The following is a 26,460-nucleotide window of genomic DNA, read 5'->3' on the forward strand; positions in this document are numbered from 1 at the left end:
ATATATGATATATATGTATATGTGTGTGTGCATGTGTGTGTATATGTATGTTTTCATACACACACACATATATGATATATATACGTATAGGTGTGTGTGTGCGCATGTGTGTGCATGCATTTATCAGAAAGAAGGAAAAGATAATTATCCCTCAATTGGTGTAAACAACAGTTTCCATTTCAGGTTTGGAAACGCTGAATAATGTTATGCTTGTGCAGCAAACACTTTCATCCCATCGTCTCAATCTAAACCAATCTTTGTCACAACAACATCAGTAAATAAAAGAAGTAAGAAACTTGGAAAAAATATTCAAACATTGTTTTGTAAAAATTACACAGAAACTTTATAGGTAGTTGATACAAAATAATTTCACAAGTTTGTTTGCAGAGTTGAATTCTGTTTCAGTTAAATACATTTTGTTCTGGTATTAATGATGGTAGTTTTGCCCACTGTGACTTGAGGCGAATATTTCGTTGCCATTGTCGTTCATGTCTGAAATAAGTAGACAGATGGAATATTTAATAACAAGGCTACACAATTTCAAATTATACCATACAGCAAATACATTAGCGGAAAATATGAAGTGGTCACACTTCTTCAAAAAGTTTGTGAGGATTGATCATCAATGTTTGCATGAATGACCAAACTGACATGTTCAATTACAACAGCAGTAGATATTTACTTAGAAGTAGTTCTTATCACTATGTACAAATTAACGGCTTTCCAAAGAGTATATTGCCAGACACAAATTTTAATAAAATGTTCTGTATGTGTGCAGTTAATAAAGAGTTTGGAAAACACCAAAGACACAATATAAATATTAAAAGGTAGAATTAACAAACATTAGAGATGTATGATAAGATAAAAGTGAAGATCTTGAAAGTATTGTCCACAATAGCTAGTGTTTTGACAAAGATAAGGACTATTTAACCAGGTCAAGTTATAGCAAAGCATCTCAATGCTTTTTAATTTGAAATTGCTGTCCATGTTTGTGTTGGAACCCGAAGTTGTTCTAAACACAACTGAGTAAGTGTAAGAGTCTTTATATATGTGTAATATGTGCTTAATATAGAAATACATGTACAAGGAGTTTCTTTCTGGAAATGTCTAAAATGTAAATAAGACAAAATATCAGTGAAGGACCCTGCAAGATATTTCAAGTTACTTTTTGAGATTTCACTGAAAATTCTTTCTAGAATATTTAATCAAATTCCTCAGAAAAATGAAAAGCTTGTTTCTAAACAGGAACACCACAATGAGAAATCATAAATAGCACGTAGTATTATATAGTTGTTTCCAAGTGCATGAGATAACAGATAATAGCCACTGCAACTAATCCTAATCTGATTTATACTATGTTAAAATCAAGCTTATGCAACAAATGAACATGTCTTGTTTGTTAAATGTGGACTTCAACGCTAATCACATATATAATAAGGCTAAATTTGCTTTTTTCTGTTTATGAAATAACAGTGTATGATATTAATATAAGATATCCTACACTATTATTTTCTTTTGCTGATGGCCACATCTACAAGGCGTTGCTGAAAAGTTCCTGGCTTTAAGAGTATTGCAAAAAGCTTGGTTGGAGGAGCAAACTGCCGAGTTCTTTTACAGGGCTTAGAAAAAACTGAAGGACCACCGACTCTGAGAAGGGAATACATTGAATAAAATAAAGTAACTGATTCTGTATTTTCTTATACCCAAAAACCAGGAACTTTTCAGCATCTCCTATGTTAGCTACTGTTTCTCTATGAAAACCATACAATTGGTTATAGTTGTATTGGGGATCACATGATGCCAGTTATACACAATCTGATATGATTCATGAGCATTTGGATTGTCAATTCATTTCATACAATTCTAATCTTGATTCCAAACTATAACACACATTGTGATTAATATTTTGAAATTTTAATTTTTAAATTTTATAGTCATCATCCTTGCCTGTAGGTGTAGCTGTGAGGTAAATAGTTTGCTTTCTACTCACATGGTTTTAGATTCAGCCCCACTTCATGGCACCTTGGGCAAGTGTCCCCTACTATAGCCTCAAGGCAATCACTGCTTTGTGTGTGGATTTGGTAGATAGAAACTGGAAGCTTCTTGTGTGTGTGTATGTGTGTCTGTCTGTCTATACACATACATATATACACATATTTATATACATACAACACACACACACACACACAAACTTTTAGATAGATAGACAGACGTGTGTTTTGATTGTTTCCTTGCCTTGACATCATGAGATAGTTGTAAACAAGTGCCACCATCATGTGAGCAGTGTCCTTCATTTCTTTCATAAAAATATGTCTGGTCATGGGAAAATATCATTTTGCCTAGAAATAGGAGAGAGTTAATGGCAAGGGCATTCAACCATAGAAAATTCACCTCCACATTATACAGTTGAATCCATGTAGGCATGAAAAAGTAGAGGTTAACACGTTGCCTGCCACAGGATAGTGATATGATCTGTTTCTATTTGCCAAAAGGGTTTTATTAACTTTCTCAAATCAGAAAGCTGAAATATTTTGTGTGATGGTATATAGATACATAATACATGTACGTACACTACAATGATGTGATATGAGTTATCTTGTAGCAATGCAAAGTGCTCAGATTGATTTGCTATGAAGGCTTTGAGGGTATGTTATTTATTATTTGACTGTATTTTTATTGTATAATGTTTTATTTTTTCAGATTTATAAAGAACTATTAAAAATTTCAGATTTATAAAGAATTATTAAAAATTTTGAGCCTCTCCAATGAAAAAATTGCTGGAATGCTTCAGGAACTCAAGGAAATGAACTATTGGAAGGTGATATCTTAGAGACTGAGAGTGAATACTCAGATGCTTTGGATAAAAATTATGTAGCTTATACCAGTGGAAGTAATGCCAGTGACGCCAATTGTACTGACGAAGATGAACAATTAGTTGCTCAAGGTTATAAGAGACAATGCAGTTCTCTTGCACCAACTGCACCAAGTTCTCAGCACCAACTGCATTGACATCTAATACTTGGTCAAATGCAGTGACAAATCCACCTAATTTTCTCTTCATCGCAACTCCAGGACTGAAGATTCAACTCAACACTAACACTATAGAAGTTATCGACCAATTCCTGACAGATGAATTTTGGACTGTATTAGTTGAGGAAACTAATGCTTATGTTATACAGATATTAAATCAACAGCAAGGTCTTGTATGAAGATCATCTCAGTTCAAAGAGTGGCACACAACAAATGTGACAGAAATGTAGTGTTTCTTTGGCCTGATGTTACAAATGGGTACATGTCCCAAACCATCTGTAGAATGTTATTGGTCCACTAACATTTTATACAAATCTCCTCTTTTTCCTTCTGTAATGAGCCAGAATCGTTTTCAGTTGCTGCTCCAATTTCTTCATTTTTCAAACAAGAAAGAAGATAATGGTGATAATTAGCATAAAATAAATCCCATTTTTAGATATTTCAATAATATTATGAAAGAATTATAAATCCCAGAGAGAGGAGTTTGTACTCATGAGTCCATGGTACTTTGGCATGGTCAGTTAGTATTTCGCCAGTACATAAAGAACAAGAGATATAAGTATGGAGTAAAGTTGTATGAACTGTGTGAATCAAGTGGTATTTTTCAAAAAATTCTCATCTATTCAGGAAAGTAAGACACTCCAACTGGCATCTTGGGGCATTCAGGTCAAGTTGTGCTTAGTCTGATGGATGAGTTCCTTGATAAAGGTTATATTCTGTACACAGATAATTACTACAGCTCTGTTCCTTTGACAAAAGCAATGTCGCAGCGATCTACATATATATATGTGGAACTCTAGGTTTACCCAAAAAGACAACCTCAAGGATTTGGTAAAAAAGAAGTTGAAGAAAGGAGAGTCAGAATAGATAAGATCAAATGAAGTAGTTGTGTGCAAATGGAAAGACAAGAGAGACTTATTGACAATTAGTAATATGTACCAAGTGGAAATGGTAGATGTGATAAATCAAAGAAGCCCAATATTGGAAGAGATTATAACAATGGTACGTCAGGAGTAGATAGATCAGATCAAATACTTTCCTATTATTCTTGTCCTCAGAAACACTCCATTGGTACAAGAAAATTGGTCTACACATCTTTGAAATTCTCATCCATGATGCCCATAAGTTGTATTGCAAAGTAGAAAACACTCAAATGAAACTTGTAAAGTTTAGAGATAATGTAGTGCTGCATGTGCTTGGTGAACATAAATGGAAAGAAACTCCAGTTCCAAGAGTAGAAGATTTTCACTACTTGGAAGCAATTCCACCTACAGAAAAGAAACAATGGCCAACCAAACCATTCAGGGTGTGTAGATGAAAGAAACTTCATAAAGAAACTAGGTACGTTTATTCTGCATTATAGATATTCTGTCTATAATTTTTTGAATAAACATGTTTTCTTTTATTTCAATTTAGTTAGGAAAGGAATAAAAATTGGTTCCAATTATAAGCTTCAATAACAAAATATTTTTCAGTAATCTTTCTGTATGTATTTTTTTTTACATTCATTTTATTACTTTATGCTCAATTTTTGAGTTTATAGTGTATTTCAATTTAGAGAAATTAAACTTTTATATGCTATTACAACCCAAATGTAAAAAATTGCAATAAATGATAAAGGAAATATTTTTTCTTATACCTGATATATATATAGATGTTTTACCATATATATTTCCTGGCAGGTACCATGATATGAGTTAACTCATATCATTGGGCAAATAAAGGGTGTCTTTAGTGTTTCCACAACACACTCACAATGTTAGTTCCAGATGCCAGTTCATTTTAAGCGCGTTACAATAAAATAGACCTCTACGAGTATGCTCGTACCTGGCAAAATTGCATAGATTGCCAACTACAAGATAACTCATAGTTGGCAGTCAACGTGTTAAACTGATTATGATAATGATGACAATGACTCTTACATACTAACAGTGAAGAAGGTGGTGAGCTGGTAGAATTGTTAGCATGCTGGGCAAAATGCTTAGCATTTTGTTTGTCTTTATGTTCTGAGTTCAATTCCTGCTACAGTCGAATTTGTCTTTCATCCTTTTGGGGTCAATAAAATAAGTATTAGTTGAGAACTGGGGGTCAATATAATTGACTTGCCCATTCCCCCAATCTTTGAACCATATTAGCAGTGGAGGATTATATATGCACAGTATGAGTGCTCTAATTTTATTGTTAACCAGTCAACTGTAGAAGGAAAGGAACCTGTTTTGGCCCATTAGAGAGAAACTGAATCATGCAGAGTTACTTATGTGTATTTCACCTTCAGGGTAGGTGGACAACAAAAGGTGTAAAGTTTGTAGTAGGAAGAGTTCAACACCTGCTGGTGTATATATGAAGTTCAACACCTTATGTAATGTTTTCTAAAGAAATTAATTGGGTCTACACAACAACATTGCTGACAAGAAGAAAAGATACAAGTCTTCATAATCTAGAGATTTGGGGTTAGATTTGTAATACAAGCAGAAGTTGCCTATGTTGGTGTTGTGAAATGAAGTAGAGACTAAGGATTGAAATAGGGACCTTTCATTGAAAAACGTGTTGTAGAGGGCTGTATATGGTACTAAACAGAATGTGAAAAGTGATGAGAGAGAGAGAGAGAAATAATAGAATGTAAAAAATTAGAAGTGAGGGGCAAGTGACAAGAGACAAGGCAGTTCAGAGTATGGTAGAAGGAACAATGGAAATAGGTGAAAAGAAAACAATTGAAAGACAACCAAAAGGATAAAAATAACATCAATGCACTGAAAGAATGGCATACCTTGTCTTCAGGATATTTTCTAGTAAAGATTCCAGTGAAGTTTCAACAACAAAAGAAGTAGCCATGTGAGTATTGGTTTCTTTGTAGAATGTTTCCAATATTGGAATTGTATCCAGTCGGAATTTGAAGAAAGAAGTATTTTCATCTGTATGAATGCCATTAGCATCATCAAAGGAAGCTGTGAACGAAAGCAAAATAATTGTATTGAAAACATTGACATCCAACTTGATACTAGATTTTCTAGTACATAAGCAAACAGTTCATATCTTGTCAACAAACAGTGCAGCAACTCGTATGACTCATAATTTAGCCACAACCTGGTCTATTCAGACAAACCTCTTGACTCCTTCCACACTGTTTTCCTACTTGCAAATGTATCATTTGTATCAGTTTCACTAGTCTGAGAAGGCGTGCAAAGATCATGGACTGTGCCTCAACTTACCAGACTGACAAATAATTATGATTGACATCAATATCCAAAAACATCAAATAATCCAAAATCTAACAAAATATAAATGATGCACCACAGCATGAAACAGTTTATTGTTGTAAAGGTAGGGAGCAAAGTAGGGGTAAGGCTTGCTAATTCAGTTTGTAAATTTTAGTTGGGGATAACAGTCTCAACCAATGTGACTTGTTCTTGTTATTTCAGGTAAATATTTTGGTGATGCTGGGAACCAACATCATGATTAAATCTAATGAATGTAATGCATTTAATCAAACAGACATACTGGAAGAAAGTTACATCCAAAGGCCTCACGAAGACTGATACCTCTGAGATATGCTGTGACTGTGAAGACTCGACAAATGAAGTGAGTTCATGGCTCACAGGATGGCCTGCTGTGCCAACCTTGGATCATAGAGTGACCCGCTGTTCTTGAGGAGACCTACTGAGTCAAGTACATCAACACCAACATCAAAATGAAAATCAAATGGAAATTGTAGTTATGATACCAGTGCAGATGACACGTAAAGAGCATTGTCAGAACATGGCAGATGCCAGTGCCGCATAACTGGTGTCGGTGACATGTAGAAGCACCAACCAATCATGGCTGTGTGCAAGCCTCCTCTGGCCCCTGTGCCGGTGGTACATAAAAAGCACCCACTACACTCACGGAGTGGTTGGTGTTAGGAAGGGCATCTAGCTGTAGAAACACTGCCAGATCAGACTGGAGCCTGGTGCAGCCGCCTGGCTTCCCAGACCCTGGTCGAACCATCCAACCCACACTAGCATGGAAAACGGATGTTAAACGATGATGATGATAATGAGTGTGTGTAGACGTAAGTACATTTGAATGTATATATGTATGTACACACATATGCAAACACATGTATGCAGATATACATATATGGTTTCAGACATGTTTTTTTTTTTATTGATGAATAGAATTATTACATCACACAAAAAAAATAACCCATTTTCATCAGGTGAATACATGTACGAATTAAACATTTCAAAACATCATGACTCTTCAATGAAATTTGGTCTGTGTTTACTTTAGTAAGTACAGAGCTTTGTAAGTGATAGCAATTTCACTGACTCAACCTCGGTGCTTTACTATCTAATGACCTAATTTGTTTGGACCCTGAACCTTTATAAATATGTGTGTGTATACACAAATGGAAAACAAGTATAGAGATAATTTCTTGTTTATTCAATACATTTTTACACATATTTCATGAACATGTTGTGTAACAAAATTACATTAGAAGATCACCAGATATTGTATAACAAATATAAAACAACTTTCAGTTATATAATAGTAAGTAGCTGGGTTGAAAAAGGTCAAGAATTTAAATAAATAATAAAGTGGGTAGAGTAGATAATTTTTCTTATCACAGTAGACATACACACACATATATAAGCATATATGCATATGTATATGCAAATATAGATATAATCTTATATTGATATATATATATATATACATACATATACATGTATATCTATCTATCTATTCTTTAACTTGTTTCAGTCATTTGACAGCGGCCATGCTGGAGCACTGCCTTTAGTCGAGCAAATCGACCCCAGGACTTATTCTTTATAAGCCTAGTACTTATTCTATCAGTCTCTTTTGCCAAACTGCTGAGTTACGGAGACATAAACACACCAGCATCGGTTGTCAAGTGATGGTGGAGGGACAAACATGGACACACAAACACACACACAGACATATATATATATATATGTGTGTGTGTGTGTGTGTGTACGTATATATACATGTGTATATATATGCATGCATGTATAAACACACATACATAAAATAAAACATGCAAATCTGCACATGCACTGCCTCCAAATACAGCACATGTATACACATAAATGTAAAATTAGCCTGTTGATGTTGTTGAAATTCCAATGAAGGTTGCCTTGGATCTAGATTAGAAACTGGCTCTTTCTCTATTGGTAAGAAATTTTGAAATAAAACTGAATAATAACATACATATATACATACATATATGTAAAGTTTAGTAAAAACTGGTAACTCCATCAATTGTGATATTTTGAAATACACTTATAAAGATAATTACAAGATGTGTCCTAAGAGCTCACATATCCCAGCAAAATCCCTGGAATATGGTACATCATATAAGTCACCAAGAAGGATCATGTGCAAACATCGTTGAAATTTATGTAGGAGAAACTACTTGAAGTCTGAGTGAAAGATCTGATGAAAAGAAACCACTGGGCCATTGCAACTCCACCTAATTCATTTTACAAATATTTAAAAAAAAAAAAAAGGAACTTCAAGAGATAAATGCAAAAGATATTTAAAAGATTTAAGGGATAATTGTAAAAAAATAAATGGTAAGCACTGATAATGACTACATTGAAAGTTTAATTATCACAAAGTTCCTCTGTGGCATGAGCTTCATTTGTTCAATCAAGCATTCAATTAGTTTACATGTTGATGTGGTGCATGCACACTGTATTCACATTCCCTCTGCAACAATTTTCTCTTAAAACTTTTCTGTTCATCTTTAGAGTTGCTAACGTAGCTTATTTCATGCTAGATCCCATGTACTTTAAAATAATATATAGAAATAGTCATCTAATGGATATCTATAAATCTTAATTTTAAAACTAATGAAGCATAATCTAGTTCGTTTTTCTGCTGTTAACAATTTTGTAATTTTAATCAGATGACTGATTTACACTTCGTGTCTTACATTTGTCAGTTTTGGGTGAGAATATCATAGTAGTGACAGTTAAGAATATAAGTACTGTTTATGACATTATATCGATCTAAAATAGCCTGTTACTTAACAATCTTTCATTTGTACTTTGTGAACATATGTATATACTCTTCATCCTTTTATTCTGTCACTTAATCAAATATAATTTGTATATCACTTATCTTCTGAACATTAAGAAGATAATTGATACAGAAACTGGTTTTGATTAAATGGTGGAGTAAAGGGGTGAAAATGTATTTTAGTGTAAATTAAGTTTTGATTTTAAAATTAGAGATTAAGAAATAGATATGTATATCTAGTACTGCAAAAAAATAAATAAAAGAGGAATTTTATATCTAGTTAAGTTTAATGGTTTTACTTTTTGTGTAATTATCTAGTAACATTAATAAATGTATATTAGTTTTTTGAAATCATTATTGTATTTTAATGCCCCCTTTTACATGCTCATGTGGACTGGACAGAATATGGCTGGATGACCTTTCTTAAGTCAATACTCCTGTTTCCAAGTTAAGGTAATATTTTTATCCCATGACTGGACATGTGTCAGAATATGGAGGGCACTGTTTGCCTGATGGAGGCACTTGCTTACAACTGTCATGTGATGTCAAGATGAGAAGACTGTAAAACACACACACACACATATATAAACACAATAGGTTTTTTTTTCAGTTTCCATCAACCATATCCAGTCACAAGGCTTGGTCAGTCTAGAGCTATAGTAGAAAACACTTGCCCAAAGTGCCACACAGTGAAACTGAACCTGAAACCATGTGGTTGGGAAGCAAACTTCTTACCACACAACCATGCACAAATCTATGAAAACCTAAATTTGTTTCAAAATAAAAAGATATATTTGTTGTTAAAGTGTATGATTTATGCATAGTTAATGAAGTTGAGCAGAAATACAAGAATGGAATAGCAGTAATAATATTGTATGAGTTTATGGACAAACAGAACTGCAAAGTGACTAAATCAAGCCATTAAAGTATAATAATACAACAAATCCAAAATTCAATGTAAATAGAAAAGAAAGGAAAAAACAAGAGATAAAAGGAGAAAAATTAAAAGTATTAAAAAGAGCACTTGAAGCCTAAAGTATCTAGTTTTTAACAGCTGCTGTGGAATTGTAACAGTGACATGGTCATAGAAGTGTATTGAAAATTATCAACACCTCAGGGAATAAATGAAACATGCATGTAACAATTTACCTGTGTTTTTAAAAATGTGAAAATGGTACTTCTAAAATGTAATGGTAAAACACACACGCACGTAGACAGATTTGAGTGTGTGTGTGTGTTTATATATATGTGATCTGATCAATAAGTACGTGGGCTGTTACCATAGTAATAAAGCTAAAACACACAGACTGAAGCCGCTTGGCATAGATTGACCTTGAACTCTGCTGTGCATGCACACTAAGTTTTAATGTTCTAGCTCACTTTCGTTGTTTACAGCAGTGCTTGGAAGGAACATGTGTAGCATTTACCATGACTCTGCATCAACCTTTGTCAAAAGCTTGGTGATACCTGCTCAGAGGCCAATGCAAATTTGCAGAAAGTGTATGGAGAAGAGTGTATGAGCTGAAAAAAATGTTGATAGTATCAAACATTCTGGGAGACTGGTAACCAACAGAACTGAGAAAAACATGCCGGTGTATGTGCAGTTGTGAGGGGAAATTATCGAATCACCATCCATGAGTCATCAGAGGATGTGCAGTTCAGCCATTATCACTGAAGATTTGGGTATGCGGCGCATTTCTGCCAAGTTTATGCCAAAACTATTTTTCAGCTGACAACACACCTGTCTGTTCAGCACAGCTTGTGCAGCAGTTTTTGGCTAGGCTCAGCATTCCCCAGGTCAAAAAGCCACAGTATTCCCCAGACCTCACCCGTTGCAACTTTTTCCTCTTTCCTAAAATTAAATCCTGCTTGAAAGCAAGATTTCAGGATATCAAAGAAATCAAAGTGATTACAAAGAGGCAGCTGCTGATTATCCCAGCAAACGAATTTCAGGAATGTTTCCATCAATGGAAACAGCACTGGATTAAGTATGTGGCCTTTGAAGGATATTAAATGCCAAATTGGTATGTATTGTAGTTTTGTATTTATAGCACCAATCCGGATACTTATTGATCGGACCTCGTATATATATTTAATCTTTTATCTTATACTTGTTTCAGTCACTAGACTGTGGCCATGCTGGGGCATCACCTTGAGATATTAGTTTCGAATTTTGGTAGAAGGCCAAGTTCAGGGAAGGTGATAAGTCAATAGCATTGATCCCCAGTACTCAACTGGTACTTATTTTATCGATCCCGAAAGGATGAAAGGCAAATTTGGCCTCAGTAGAATTTGAACTCTGATTGTAAAGACGGATAGAATGCCGCTAAGCATTTTGCCTAGTATACTAATGATTCTGCAAGCTTGCTCCCTTGATACATACATATATATATATACATATATATATATATATATATATATACCCACACGCATACACACATACATACATAAATATATATATATTGTATAAAAGATCATGGGTAAGGCCAAAACAATGCAAAGTAAATGCAAGGTAAATCACAAGAAAACAAATATGTAAATTAATGTAGACTTCCCTTGTATTCAATATTTCAAGGATATGAACCCATTTTCAAGAAATTGATGAATGTTGTCAATGTGTGTGAGCGTGTAATTATTCATTATAATATATATAAATAGATGGGTGTATTTTTACCTTGTTAACAATTAACACGGAAAAAATAAATAAATAGTTACCAATTGTAAACATTGGCAAAAATACACATTTAGTGCATATAAGTAGTCTATCATTATATATAATTTAAACTTTAATTTCCTTTATATTTAACATTCACTATTAATATCCCTACTCTTTCTGTAAGCTACTTATGACGTTATATCATATAACGTTTTTTTAAACAATATTAATAGTGTTCAGTCAATCGCTATACAAATCCATCATTTTTTGCTAAAATGTCTTATTGACGAGTTTCATTTTTTTCACTTTCCTGAAGAGAAGATTGCATTGTTTATACCATTTATTCTTTTGAATAGTATCTGTGGAATTTTCGAAACATGTCGAAAGTAAAAATATTTGCTTTACACCTGTGTTAAACTCCATTTATTTATTCATATATATATATATATTATATATATATATATATAGCAATTAAGGACAACTACTTAATAAGGAAAACTTAACAAGAAATTGTCAGGTAGATAGCGTAAAAACCTCATAAGAGAAAAAAATTTCGAAAAAATTATTTCTTATTGAACATATTAATTTATATATAGAGGGCATTATACATACATGCCAGGAGGCATTGTATATACATGCCAAACGCTAAGAGGGACAATCAGTCATTTCTACCAAAAATATTACTAATCCCACCGAATGCAATTTTTCAAAGTAAGACATTTAAAAATATAGGCCTGTATCACAGTGATTTCATACTTACGTAATCATCAGCAGGCCTGAATGTATTATAAATAAACAATGACCCTGCCTCGCTTAAGCCGATCAGCTAACTGATCAACATCAACGAAGCACATGGGTGAGTTTATATATATTACATCCGGGTAAATGGTAAACTTTTACGAATTGCATTTCGGGAGAGGAAAAGTTTTTTCGGAATAAAAATTCGTAGTTGTCCTTAATTGCTAAATTTTTATTCCGAAAAAACTTTTCCTCTCCCGAAATGCAATTCGTAAAAGTTTACCATTTACCCGGATGTAATATATAAACTCACCCATGTGCTTCGTTGATGTTGATCAGTTAGCTGATCGGCTTAAGCGAGGCAGGGTCGTTGTTTATTTATAATACATTCAGGCCTGCTGATGATTACGTAAGTATGAAATCACTGTGATACAGGCCTATATTTTTAAATGTCTTACTTTGAAAAATTGCATTCGGTGGGATTAGTAATATTTTTGGTAGAAATGACTGATTGTCCCTCTTAGCGTTTGGCATGTATATACAATGCCTCCTGGCATGTATGTATAATGCCCTCTATATATAAATTATATATATATATATATATTATAATGAATAATTACATGCTCGCACACACACACACACACATATATATATATATATATATATATAATAGTAATAATGATAATAAAAGATAAAATAAATTTATCAGTGGCCAGCATATAAAAATAGACTGATTAAGGTGAAATCATATATATATAATTATTATTATTATTAAGGACATAGAGATGATTTAGCATCTATCTTCAGCATATAGGCTTGAAAATATATTTCTATGCCTTTAATTATAATTACACATATACTAAACAGAGGCCGGTTTATCAACAGACTGCCATGTTGTTGATTGAAGAGTACTAATTAAGAAATCGGTCTTTCTGATGATAAAACATCCTTTCCAGAAACATGTTGGACATCACATGGTATCACGTGATGACAGTGTCCTGGATCTGAAGAGATGAACTGAATATCTTATGTGACCACCATTAACATTGATTACTGCAAGTAATCTTCTGTATATTGAATGCACCAAACAATTGATGAAGGCCATGGGAATAACAGCCCACACTCTGTTAAATCTTGCAGTGAGTTTTGCCACAGTTGTTGGTCATGGATGGATGTCATTTAGCCTTTTCTGGATTTTGTTCCACAGGTGCTCTATGGGGTTCAAGTCCGGACTTAGGGACAGGCCATAGCAGTGTTTGGTTTTTGTGCTGTTGGAAGAAGTCAATTGTCAACCTAGGAGTATGGGCACGGGTGTTGTTATGCTGGAACATGTAATTCAGATGACGAGCAAAGTATGACACAATGTGAAGCCTCAACACTTGGTTGATGTAGTGAGCAGTGGTGACTCCATTGTTCCTGTCTTGCCTGATGTTTTGGAAGACCACAGGCTCAAGTTTCTTGTTGAGTGCAATCCCGCCTCATACCATGATGCTCTGTCTTTCTCATGAGTCTCTCTCCACCACATAGCCATTGCCATAACATTCACCCCTTCTTCTCCAAACCCTAGCTCTGCCATCTGCCACAGAAATGCAATATTGACTTTTGTCGGTGAAGACTACAGTCCTCCACTGCTGATATCATCAGTTCTGACGTTTTTGAGCCCACATCAGACATGCCCATTAATGATATGTGAGGATGGGGCCCCTAGCTGGATGTCAACAAGGCAGTTTGAAAGATCTCAACTACCGGTGAACTATCTCTGCATAAATGGGTCTGTGGTGAGTCCTTATGTTTTACCTAGCTGATTCTGTTGCCCTCTGGAATAGGTCCTTTAAGTGCTGTCAGTGCATGTGGTGATCTTGACATGCTGTTGTTACCTTCAGTCAGCCACTGCATGGGCAGTCATCCATGCTGTTTTTGGCATTGTATCATTCCCGCAGCCACTCAGTTGTCTGAATACTGCAGTTCAAGTCATTAGCATTGACCCGTTGATGTCGACCAGCATGGAGACGTCTGATGGCTTGCTCCCTCTGATTTCATATCACCCTTGTCCTGCTTGCTGCATTCAGGAAACAAATGGCAGGTTGGTAAATTTGGATGCCTTTTATGAGTCAACATTTGCATGTGAATCATGCTCTTCGTAAATTTGTGTTCGTGAGTGCAATCCCTATATGCAAACCTTGTGTTTTCAAAAGAGAGTCTGTGACATCTTCCTGATGTCAAATTACCTAGAAATGTGATAAAACCCATATAATCACAATATCGTGTGTGAAACAAATAATTTTTTACAGTGCAACGTTTCCTTTATAGTTCATTATATATACAACTAGCAGCATAGCCCGGCGTTGCCCGGGTAAGAGCCCCTAGTAGGCAACGACTAATCCCAATCTAGTTCTTTCCCTCTAGGGAACGAAGGCGCATGTGTAGGTTGCAATGTCTTCTTTTCACTCGAATACTTCTATGTATACGATGTTCCTAGCTGTCTCCCGACAGAAAATGTGTTGCATATAAAAAGCTTAGATTCTCGACCCCATGTCGAATTTATCGATTTTTTTCAAAACTGGGGGAACTTTTCAAAATTTTCACTGCGTTAGTTTTGAATTATGACATTGGGCTATGTGTGTGTCAAGTTTCATCAGAATCGGTTGAAAGCTGTGGTCAGGGTGAGGGTACAACCTGACAGCCACACAGACAGACAAACTGCCGTTTATATATATAGAGATGACTCAGTTTAAGGAAAACAGAGAATATCCAATTTTTTATTATGCAGCCATTTATGTTCTATTTTCACCTACATAACATTTGTGCTGCTATCAAGGTGCATCTTCTGCATCTTTACAGAGTGTGGTGGAGGTTTCTTTCATGACATTGGCACTATTGAGGTTGCTGTGTAACTTGCAAGACAGAAAGAACAAGGAAGAAAGGAAAAAAGCTCCTGCTACTAAAAGTGGGGTATTTGAAAAAGGAACATGGAAATAAATGGCTTTATGCAAGTATTGAAAAGCTAAAGTGTGGTAGAGGGACAAACAGAGGTATATTGCAATAGAGGAGATACACAGCTGAAGAAGATAAAAGGATGGTAGTGATGGGGTGCTATGGCAAACTCTTAAGCTACAAGAAGGAAAGCATAAGCGAGGATACAGAGTGGGTCATGGAAGGGGATGACAGAGTGGATACTTTTGTCGGAGTGAAATTATAAAATATTGATGTAAGTTGTAGTATTGGAAATGTCAACCAGAAGATGAAATCATGAAACAATATCTTATTACTTGTATATTGAAATACCAAAAAAGCAACAACCAGCCTTATTGCAAATATCAAGTAGATAATTAGTTTTTTTCTATTATCACAAAACATTTAGAAAACAGAAAATTTCACTTTAGTATTCAGTTAACCAGAACTCTAATCAATTTGTGTGTGAAGATAAGTGTGTGTGTGGTGTGTGTATGAATATATATATATATATATATATATATATATATATTCATACACACACACTTATCTTCACGCATATATATATATGTGTGTGTGTGTGTTTGTACAGATGCAGACATTCATGCACACACACAAACACACACACAAATATATATCAGTAAAAATATATTAAAAGTAAGCTGGAACAAATCCAATATAGTGCTTTAAAGCTGGAATTCTAAGGTCAAATCCAAAGCAAGTCTGTGTAAGTATTAGATATATGGTGCAAATACGATGAACAACAAATAGAACAACACTGAAAAGCAGTGCTTGGCAAATAGGGTATTAGCTTATTGCTTTAATGGAAAGACAAAGAGCTGCTGGATTTCAATTAATCCTTCCTCAGAAGAAAGAAAGAAAGAAAGATTAGAGAAAATGAGAAAGAGAAATGGTCAGTGAGAAAGAAGATACTGGGTGAAGGATTAAAAACTAGGTGTGAATGCTGCTATAAAAGGGTGAGTTAAGCAGAGAGGGAGAGGTGGATGTGTAGGTGTAAGTGTAAGAACATCTTGGAAGTGGACATAAGAGGGTAGTGATGTGTGTGTGTGTGCATGTAGAATTCGTACAGTTTTCTTATATTTTGAAATTTTAGTTTAAACCTTGATACTTTCTTAAAAATAACATTTCCACCTCCCTTCACAACTTATACATACATGCACATCAATAACACTAGCCACCTTGATACACACATGCACACACTCACACACATATACACACAAAAGTGTGAATGTACATGCAGCCCTGTATATGTGCATACACACAAACACAGATTGATATCTTTCCTCCCTCACACTTAGTCTCACCTCCTCACATACATGCTTTCATGCCCCTACTTCTCTATACATATATATATGTATGTATATAGTGAGAATTTACATATATATATATGTATATAGTGAGAATTCACAAAAAAAACGAAAAACAAAGACAGGTGTGTAAACAACAAACAGATGTATTAGTTTAACGCTTGGGAAGTGAGAAAGTCTTTTAAGTTTCGAGCCTACACTCTTCGACAGAAAGGAACACAGAAATAAACAGAGAGAGAAAATAGAAAATGGTTTAGTGGCTAGCAATCTATCATCATTTCGAGTACCAAAGAAAATTGATGTAGAGCAGCTAAAGCAACCACAAGTTTTGCAGTTGTTTCAGAAGAGATGCAGCAATATTCATTTTGAAGGTTCATGGCAATCTTTCCGTGATGGAATATATAAAATGAGATCAGAGGTGTTAGGTTTTAAGAGGAGACAACACTGAGACTGGTTTGATTCCAATGATACAGTGATAAATGATCTTTTTTCAACAAAGAGGTCCATTCGTGAAAAGCTTCTTGACCCAAACGTTAAGAACAAAGTGCCACTAGAAAAGTTGTACAAGTCTCAGAAAGCAGACTTGCAAAAAGAACTCAGGAGACTTAAAGACACTTGATGGAGAAATTTGTCTGAGGAAGAACAGGCAGCCTGTGACAGGAAAGACATTAAAAGTTTCTATAGTTTATTGCGGCAAACTTTTGAACCGCAATCTTCATCATCATATGTTCCCTTGAAGTCGAAAGATGGAAATGAGATTATTAAAGATCCTCCTGGAATAATGAATAGATGGAGAGAACACTTTGAAGATCTTTTCCACAATCTGTCTGTAGTTAACATGGAAATCATAAACAACATTCCACGAAGAGAGATAGTACAACACATGGATGATACACCTTCCATTGAAGAAGTAAACCTGGCATTATGTAAACAGAGATCAGGTAAAGCTCCTGGACTGGATGGTATTCCAGTTGAAATTCTGAAAACAGGTGGGGATCGTATGTCATCTAAAATTCATAACTTGATAACTTGAGTTTGGAATGAATCTTCTGTGCCACAAGAATGGGTAAATGGCATTCTAATCCCTGTATACAAGGGTAAGGGCCTGAAAGCAGTGTGTGGTAATTCTAGAGGGATAACTCTTCTGGCACATACTGGGAAGATACTTTCAAGGATCATGTTAGATCGTCTTGTTGAGAATGTGTGTCCACATGTGATTCCTGAAGAGCAGTATAGTTTCAGACCTGAGTGAGGAGCAATGGACATAAAATTTTCTGTGAGGTAGGTTCAAGAGAAATACTTAGAGGAACAAATTTCACAATAGCAGGTTTTCATAGATTTAACTAAGGCATTTGACACGGTAAACAGGGAGGCACTGTGGGTTGTTTTGTGTAAACTTGGTTGTCCAACACATTTTGTGAGCATTTTTAAAGAACTACACAGAAACATGAAAACTCAGGTAGTCTTTAATGGTGACCTACCTCATGAATTGGTCAACAACAGTATCACACAGGGTGATATTTCTGACCCTACACTTTTCTCTACTTATTTTGCTACATTCCTTTGGTATGCTTTCAAGGACTGCAACAGGAAATCAGAATCAGATTTTGGACATCTGGTCGTATTTTTAATTTGACCCGGTTTAACTGCAAGGCAAAGACTTTCCAAATACTTGTAAGAGAATTACTTTATGCTGATGCTGCTGATTTGTTGGCACACTCAGAGGGGGATATGCAACATTTAATGGACAGATTTTCCACTGCATGTGTACATTTCAGACTTACAATTAGTTTGGGGAAAACCAAAGTAATGTTTACTCCCATGCCAGGACAAACATATTCTGAACCAAACATTTTTGCGAATGGAACAAGGTTAGAACTTGTTGACACTTTTGTTTACCTAGGAAGCAAGTTATCAAGAGATAGTAGTTTTGATGCAGACATATGCTTTCCAATAGGGATGTGTTAGGGTTAGGGTTAGAGTACAGTTAGGGTTAGAGTAATGCCTGGGAGGAAAAGATGATTCAGCACTCTGAACTTAAAAGGACCTGTCGTAAAGGAACTATTCGAACCATAATCAACAGTGAACATTGGGTGTGTATTATATGTGACTGTGTTCTGTTGTCAAAAGCAGGATACGTGAATCATATGAAGACATGTGAAAATCATAATGCCCAGATAGGTAATGGTCTTGGATACCAACCACCTCTTACAACTTGTGTCATATGTCAAAAAAACTTGTAAGACAATATTTGGACTTAAAAGAGATATGCTAGTTCACAAAAACATTCCTTCAGGATCAGATTCCAAAGGAAAAAGATATAGAAGAAACTTAAATAATATCTGTCACTTGTGTTTTAAACCCTGTCAGTCAGCAGCTGATGTTAAAAGTAATCTAAGGGCTTCTCAACGGAGTGATTGAACTGTGTGAGGTGTGTGTGTTGATAGAACAGCTATCATCTCACAAGATGAAGCAATCATCATCATACATATATATATCATCATCATCATCGTTTAACATCTGCTTTCCATGCTGGCATGGGTTGGATGGTTTGACTGAAGACTGGCAAGCCAGGAGGCTGCTCCAGGATCCAATATATAGCTACATGTATAAAGCTGATGTTGTCTGTGTGTGGCAAGTTTGGTAGCCTTCAACTAACACTATCTCCTCCGAGACCCTGCAGTGCAAGTTGACCAAAATTTGACAGTATGATAGGAGAAGACTTGCTCTTCATTCTGTAGAACAAATTCAAATCAGACCATGTTAAGACCAAAAATTATTTACATCAAAAAGGTGCTTTTTTTCTATGAAAATCCCTATTTTTTACGATGTTTTGACTGCTGTGTCGCTATTTTTTAGTGTATTTCAACCAGAAAAATGTTCACTTAAAGAGAATAACAAGCTACATAGTTGAATGAGAAGATGCAATAGTAACGGCGTATCTTTTTTATCGGTTTAAGTGATTCTTATTTGTGGGTATGCCAGTCATAGAAGTTGTGCAATCTGCATGCTGTTACTATCTACGATGTTCAGGTCAAACCTTCAATGGGTATGTTTTGATTTTACAGATGTTTTTTAGTTATACATGATGTAAAATAGTTGATTTTATTCATTTTACAGGTACAACCACGATTCATGTTGCCTACCTGTTTGGCTTTAAAATAACATTTTTGTATTTTTTTTTGTAACCACAAACTGTTCTTACTAACGTTTTGGAGTTTCCTGTACTTTTTCTTAATGAATACTGTTGCAGTATTAACTTCTTAATAGATTTTCAGTGCAGTTTGAAACTTCATTTTGCTTTAAATCTACAGGTAATTTTTTTCTCCATAATGTTAATAGAAGGAATATTTAACCAACAATTGAAGTTGGCATTACACATTTGCAGCACATTCAGAGCAAACTCGAGTATCGCCACACTATACTTTTATTCATAGATTGAAACTATGTCAAAACTTTGTTAATGCGACATCAAAGTCTACCGTTTTAAGCGCAACTAAAAAACAATCCCGAGCGATGCTGGGCTATACTGCTAGTATATATATATATATATATATATATATATATATATATATATATCTCTGTGTCGGTGGCACATAAAAAACACCATCCGAGCGTGGCCGTTTGCCAGCCTCGTCTGGCACCTGTGTCGGTGGCACATAAAATCACCCACTACACTCTCGGAGTGGTTGGCATTAGGAAGGGCATCCAGCTGTAGAAACACTGCCAGATCTGATTGGACTGGTGCAGCTTTCGGGCTCCCCAGACCCCAGTTGAACCGTCCAACCCATGCTAGCATGGAAAGCGGACGTTAAATGATGATGATGATGATGATGATATATATATGCATGTATATATTTATCTGTTTGTGTCTGTGTTTGTCCAATGTTGGTGTGTTTATATCCCTGTAACTCAGCAGTTCACCAAAAGATACCAATAGAATATCGAGAATAAGTCCCTGGGTTGATTTCTTTGACTAAAAACCCTTTAAGGCAGTGCTCCAGCATGCTTGCAGTCAAGTTACTAAAGCAAGTAAAAGAATGAAAGAATTAGATTTGCAGATATGTCTTTGCTTATATGTAAAAATTAAGCCTTTTCTTATATTCAAATGTCACACACACACTTGAAAGTAGCATCAGCTTAGCAATTCTAGTAACATTGGCAATAGTTTTGTATTTTCCTTCATGATTCATATGCCATGCACATATATAATCATAATCTCACAACCCTATCCTTAGTAATAAGTAATAAGCTCATGAATGTTAATTATGTGCTATATATACAAAACAGAAGATTAAGAACACAGTGGTGAGGCTAATATTAGCAAAATAACAAATAAAACTCTCCTGTGATCATAACATTATGTATAAATAAATTTGAGTCAATAAACTTTTAAAAAAACATATTAGTACGAATGTTAATGTCACTAAAAATTGATATTAAAAATGTAAGATACTGTAAGTTATCCATTTCTCTGTGTATACATCAATTATTAACGAAAATGTACCACCATGCATTTTGGGAGGAAAAACCCAGCATCTACTTACTCCATCCACAACGCTAACCTCAAACAGTCTTTGTGTGAACGTGACCTGGGCATTATTGTCGACAGCGATTTGCGTTGGACAAAACACATCGCCAAAATTGCCAAGAAGGCTGAGGGTGTCTTGGCATCACTCACCAAGTCCTTTGTGAGCCGCTCTCTGGCTATCTATCTGAGGCTTTATATAGCTATGGTACGACCTCACCTGGAATTTGCATCACCGGTCTGGAAACCCTATCTTATCATCTGGAAGCCGTTCAGTGACATGTAACCAAGAGAATACTCTCCATCAGGCATTTGCCATAGTCTGAACGCCTTACTTCCCAGGGCATGGACACATTGAAACTCCTACGTCTGGCAGCTGACTTGGCTTATGTTAAAAGAACCATTTTCAGTAAACTTAAACAAAAATTTTTATAATTATAAGTATAATCATAATTAGGGTTCAGCAAAAAATTTGCTTCAACACATACAGAAATTTAGAAATAGCAGTTAAAACTAGCTATTTCTCTACCATAAGAAAATTTTCTTATGGTAGAGAAAAAGCTAGTTTTAACATATATTCACATACATATGCATACATGTATAAATAGAGAGATAGAAGTTTGTTAAAATTGTTAGAAGAGTTATTTTGATAAAATATTATCAAAATAGATTACAACTTATTGAATTTTAATAAATTAAACAGTGAAGAATCACTGCAAGTTTCTACAAACAGAAACAAAATAAAAATGATAGAATTTTGAAATATCTGAGATGTTGACATAACTCATTTCATAAATCATGCTTTGAAATATATTTAGTGTCTCAAATTTGTTACTTTTACTTGTTTTTTTTGTTTTTACTGTTGTTTTCTTCAATCTCTTTGTATTGGTTCTAACTTGCTGCATTTGGTTAAGTTGGTAAATCACAAGATCAGCAAGTGAATGGTCAGCAGGAATTTATAAATTAATTTATTCATAACCAGCAGTGCATTTTATGGTGGCACATAAAAAGCACCATTCAAGCATGGGTCGTTGTCACAGCCTTCTGACTGGCTCCCATGCTGGCGGCATGTAAAAAGCACCATTCAAGCGTGGTCGATGCCAGTACCACCTGACTGGTACTCATGCTGGTGGCACGTAAAAAGCACCCACTATACTCTCAGTTGTTAGCGTTCGGAAGGGCATCCAGCTGTAGAAACCTTACTAGATCAGATTGGAGCTTAGTGCAGCCTTCTGGCTTGCCAGTCCTCAATCAAACTGTCCAACCCATGCCAGCATTGAAAGTGGACACTAAACAACGATGATGACGATGATAGCGATGAAAGCACATAATTGTATTGATCAATCTCATGGCTCAGTTCACCTTAGGTTAGATATCGCAGGCATAGGATAACCAATCTCATGGCTTAGTACACTTTAGGTTAGGTATCACAGGAATGGGTTGATGGGATACCTGTAGGGTGTTAGAGGTCAAACCTCCGGGCAGTAGCAACAATATTTAAAACTGATGACTGTGCTATGTAGATTGTTGGGCAGTTACTAGTGCTGCTGTTGAGAATAAAGTAATATCCATGATGATGATGATAATGATGGTGGTGGTGGTGGCAATGAGGCTCAGGATGGTAGAGATCATGGTGATGCCAATGATAGAGAGGACTAAGATGATAATGAAGTTGAAGTTAATGAGGATGATGGCAATATTTGTAAGGGTGGTAAGCAGCAAACTGGCAGAATAGTTAGGTGAAATGCTTAGTGACATTTCATCTGTCTTTATGTTATGAGTTCAAATTCCACCCAAGCTGACTTTACCTTTCATCCATTTTGGGGTCGATAAAGAAAGTACCAGTTAAGCACGGTGGGGTGGGGTGGGGTGAGTCGATGCAATCAACTTAGCCCTGAGCTTGCTTGCTCCATGTCAAAATTAAAAACCGATATTTGTAATGGTGGTAATGAGGTAGTCACCCCGGGAACTATATGAAAGAGGACAAAAAAGTTTGTTGGCAATGTTGGAGAGATGGACTGGACTGATTGATTTTCAGATGCAAGAGCCATGCTGAGAGTAGAACTGTGACAAAAGCAACACAAATACATATGGCAAACATTGTTGCAAATTCACCTCACCATCAACTGTAGCTGTTTTCTAGTTCACAAGAAAAGAGACATATATATATCTTTATAAAGAAAACAAAAAATGGAACAAGAATGTAACAGACAACAAAAAACATCTGGATAGTTAGACAAATCAAAAAAGGACAAGAAAAAACAAGGACAGGTCATTCAGAGCTTTCTATCCTCAGTCGAGTTCCAGATCATCTTTTGCAGTTTCAGCCAGTTATACTCGAGATTTCGCCAATCTGGCCAGCCCCAAGAAAATTTAAACTAAGAGCACTAGACTCCTTGCAAGAAAGCAAGCGAACGTATATGAAAACAAGGATGCAAAAAACGGAGAAATGGAACGCAACTACAAATACAAAGAACAGGACATTAACAACTGATTTGGTCATGTGATGTGCATGGATGAGGACAGTTGTATAAAGAAGTGTCGAACTCTAATTTTGGTGGGGTGCTTGTGGAAGGGGTAGACTCAGGACTATGTAGGGTGAAGTGGTGAGAAAGGATCTTCGGGTCTCACTAAGAAAATGACAAGCGACTGGGAAATGAGATTTGCTGTACTTGGTGAGACATGTTGAGTTAAGTAAAATTGCTGTCTTCCATACACACAGGCTTGTCCTTTCAGGTGCTGGTGCCACTTAAAAACACCTGTGCTGGTGCTGTGTTAATGCAGCCATGCCAGTGGTACATAAAAATGCACTCAGTACATTCTGTTAAGTGGTTGGCATTAGGAAGGGCATCTGGTCATAGAAACCATGCCACAACAGACAGTTGTAATCTGGACAGCTCCCTACCAGCCAATTCTATGTCAAACCATCCAATTCATGCCAGCATGGAGAGCAGATGTTAATCAATGAGGATGGTTGGTTGGCTAGTTGAATGATAGGTAAGTAGGTAGGTAGGTGGATGAGTGGGTAGGTAGGCAGGCAGGCAGATAGATATATGTATGTATGCATGTATGGTCATCATCATCATCACCATTATCAAGATAAAGAGACATATACACTCACATACACAATACATACATACATCCACATATCCAATGGGCTTCTTTCAGTTTCCATCTACTAAATCCACTCACAAATCTTTGGCAAACCTGGACATATATCAAAACGCACTTGCCCAAAGTGTCACATAGTTGAACTGAATCTAAAACTATGTGGTTGGGAACCCTACTTCTTAAGCACACAATCACACCTGTACCTCAGGTCTGTGGAGTCGAAACAAATAACTTTGACTCCTCTACTATTAGCACCTCCGACTCCAACTCTTCTTTATGTAACTAAGTGATTGTGGTCTACATATCTCATAAAGCATATCAATTCGCTTGTACTTCGTGTAGGCCTCTGTGTTATAACTGGTTTATATTAAAGAATAAAGATATTGTGAGTCGGAATCAGAGTTGTTATAGTTTTACTGATGTTGACTCCACAGCCCTGCTATACCTACTATTTATATAGACTTAAATATACACATATTTCATATGCTTTCATGTGAAGCTTTGATGGTTGTGGTGGTGATATTTGTGGTTTCCATAATGCACAAAAGACTATGGGCACATTTAATGCATAGTTCACCCTAAAAGAGTTTTTAACATCCTCAAGTTAAACCAATGTGATGTGTTTGAATCAGCTAAGAACATACTTAAACAAGTGCTTCCAGTGAATTCTGCAGTTTACAGTTAAGCGGATCATGATATTGAAGTTGAGTGTCATTGTCCAAGTTCACCGATATAGAACAGCAAGGATAAAAATGGGTGAATGTATATTTAATGCATGGAACACAGGTGGCAGTTTCCTTGTAGATAGAATACAATAACTGTCTTAGCATATATTAGAATACACCTATGTATGTATGTATGTATTTTGAATTCTATTTTTTCTGTTTGCACCAACATATCAACACACACACACACACAACAACAACAGCAATAACGATATTCTCAAAAATAATATGTTGTGAAGCAACATAGGTTTATATTTGACTTTAAAGATAGATTAATGTCTTGGGGTTTTTTTTTTTTTGTTTTTCAATTTGAAAAAATCTGAATAAGTATAAATCTGATGCACTTATTTTACGTTAGTCTGATTGCGTATACATGCATCTACTGATGTAGACATGCCTGGATTTGTATTTTATATGTATATATGAGAAAATATGTTTCTTAAAGGGAGAGAGATTAAAGACAAGAAAAGAACTCACAAGATATATTTACACACACACACACACACATACATACACACACACATGCGTACATATGTATGAATGAATGTATGCCTGCATACATGCATGTAGGTATGTATGTATGAAGGTATGTATGTAGGGAGGTATGTAGGTATGTATGTAGGTATGTATGATTGTATGCATGTATGTATGTATGTAATGTATGTATGCATGTAGGTTAGTATGCATATATTTGTGTTAAAATAAAGTTATTGTTTTAAAGCAACTCTTAGAATAATAATGGAAAGTTACCGATGAAGTGACTCTAAACTAGGATTAGTGTTGAATTTTTTGTAAAGATCAAGTTGACAGGAACTCCACACTGTGTGTGCTTGTGTATGTATGTGTGTGTGTGTGTGTGTGCATGTGCTTGCATGCATGTGTATATGCTCTTCTATTTTTAATTATTTGAATTATTGTAAGAAAGGAGCTGGTTTATTACAAAGATAAAAATACTCCATTGTTCGAATGTAGATAACAGAACAAGGTCACCATATTGCACTTGAGAAAAGTGTTGTCATCATCATCGTTTAACGTCCGCTTTCCATGCTAGCATGGGTTGGACGATTTGACTGAGGACTGGCGAACCAGATGGCTGCACCAGGCTCCAATCTTGATTTGGCAGAATTTCTACAGCTGGATGCCCTTCTTAATGCGAACCACTCCGGGAGTGTAGTGGGTACTTTTACGTGCCACCGGCACGAGGGCCAGTGAGGCAGTACTGGCAACGGTCACGGAAAAATTGTGTTTTTTTTTTGTTTTCTTATGTAACACCTGCACACCGGCACAAGTGCCAGTAAGGCGACGTTGGTAACGATCACACTCAAATGGTGCTTTTTACGTGCCACCAGCACGAACACCAGTTAGCCG

The 26,460-nt window shown here is 35.6% G+C and overlaps 1 protein-coding gene across 2 annotated transcripts in view; it reads right to left on the reverse strand.

The window, feature by feature from the left end:
• Window positions 1-316: 316 nt before the first annotated feature.
• LOC115209878 (WD repeat-containing protein 93-like) overlaps window positions 317-26,460 on the reverse strand; it is a 154,985-nt gene continuing 128,841 nt past the window's right edge. For both annotated transcript variants that reach the window (XM_036501464.1, XM_029778455.2), the window contains exons 14-15: window positions 5,798-5,975; window positions 317-492 (exon numbers count right to left, since the gene is read on the reverse strand). In XM_036501464.1, the coding sequence (XP_036357357.1) occupies window positions 402-492; window positions 5,798-5,975 (269 nt within the window). In that variant the 3' untranslated portion in view covers window positions 317-401. The remainder of the gene's footprint in view (window positions 493-5,797; window positions 5,976-26,460) is intronic.

The sequence above is a fragment of the Octopus sinensis genome, linkage group LG3 (genome assembly GCF_006345805.1).
Source record: "Octopus sinensis linkage group LG3, ASM634580v1, whole genome shotgun sequence".
NCBI lineage: Eukaryota > Metazoa > Mollusca > Cephalopoda > Octopoda > Octopodidae > Octopus > Octopus sinensis.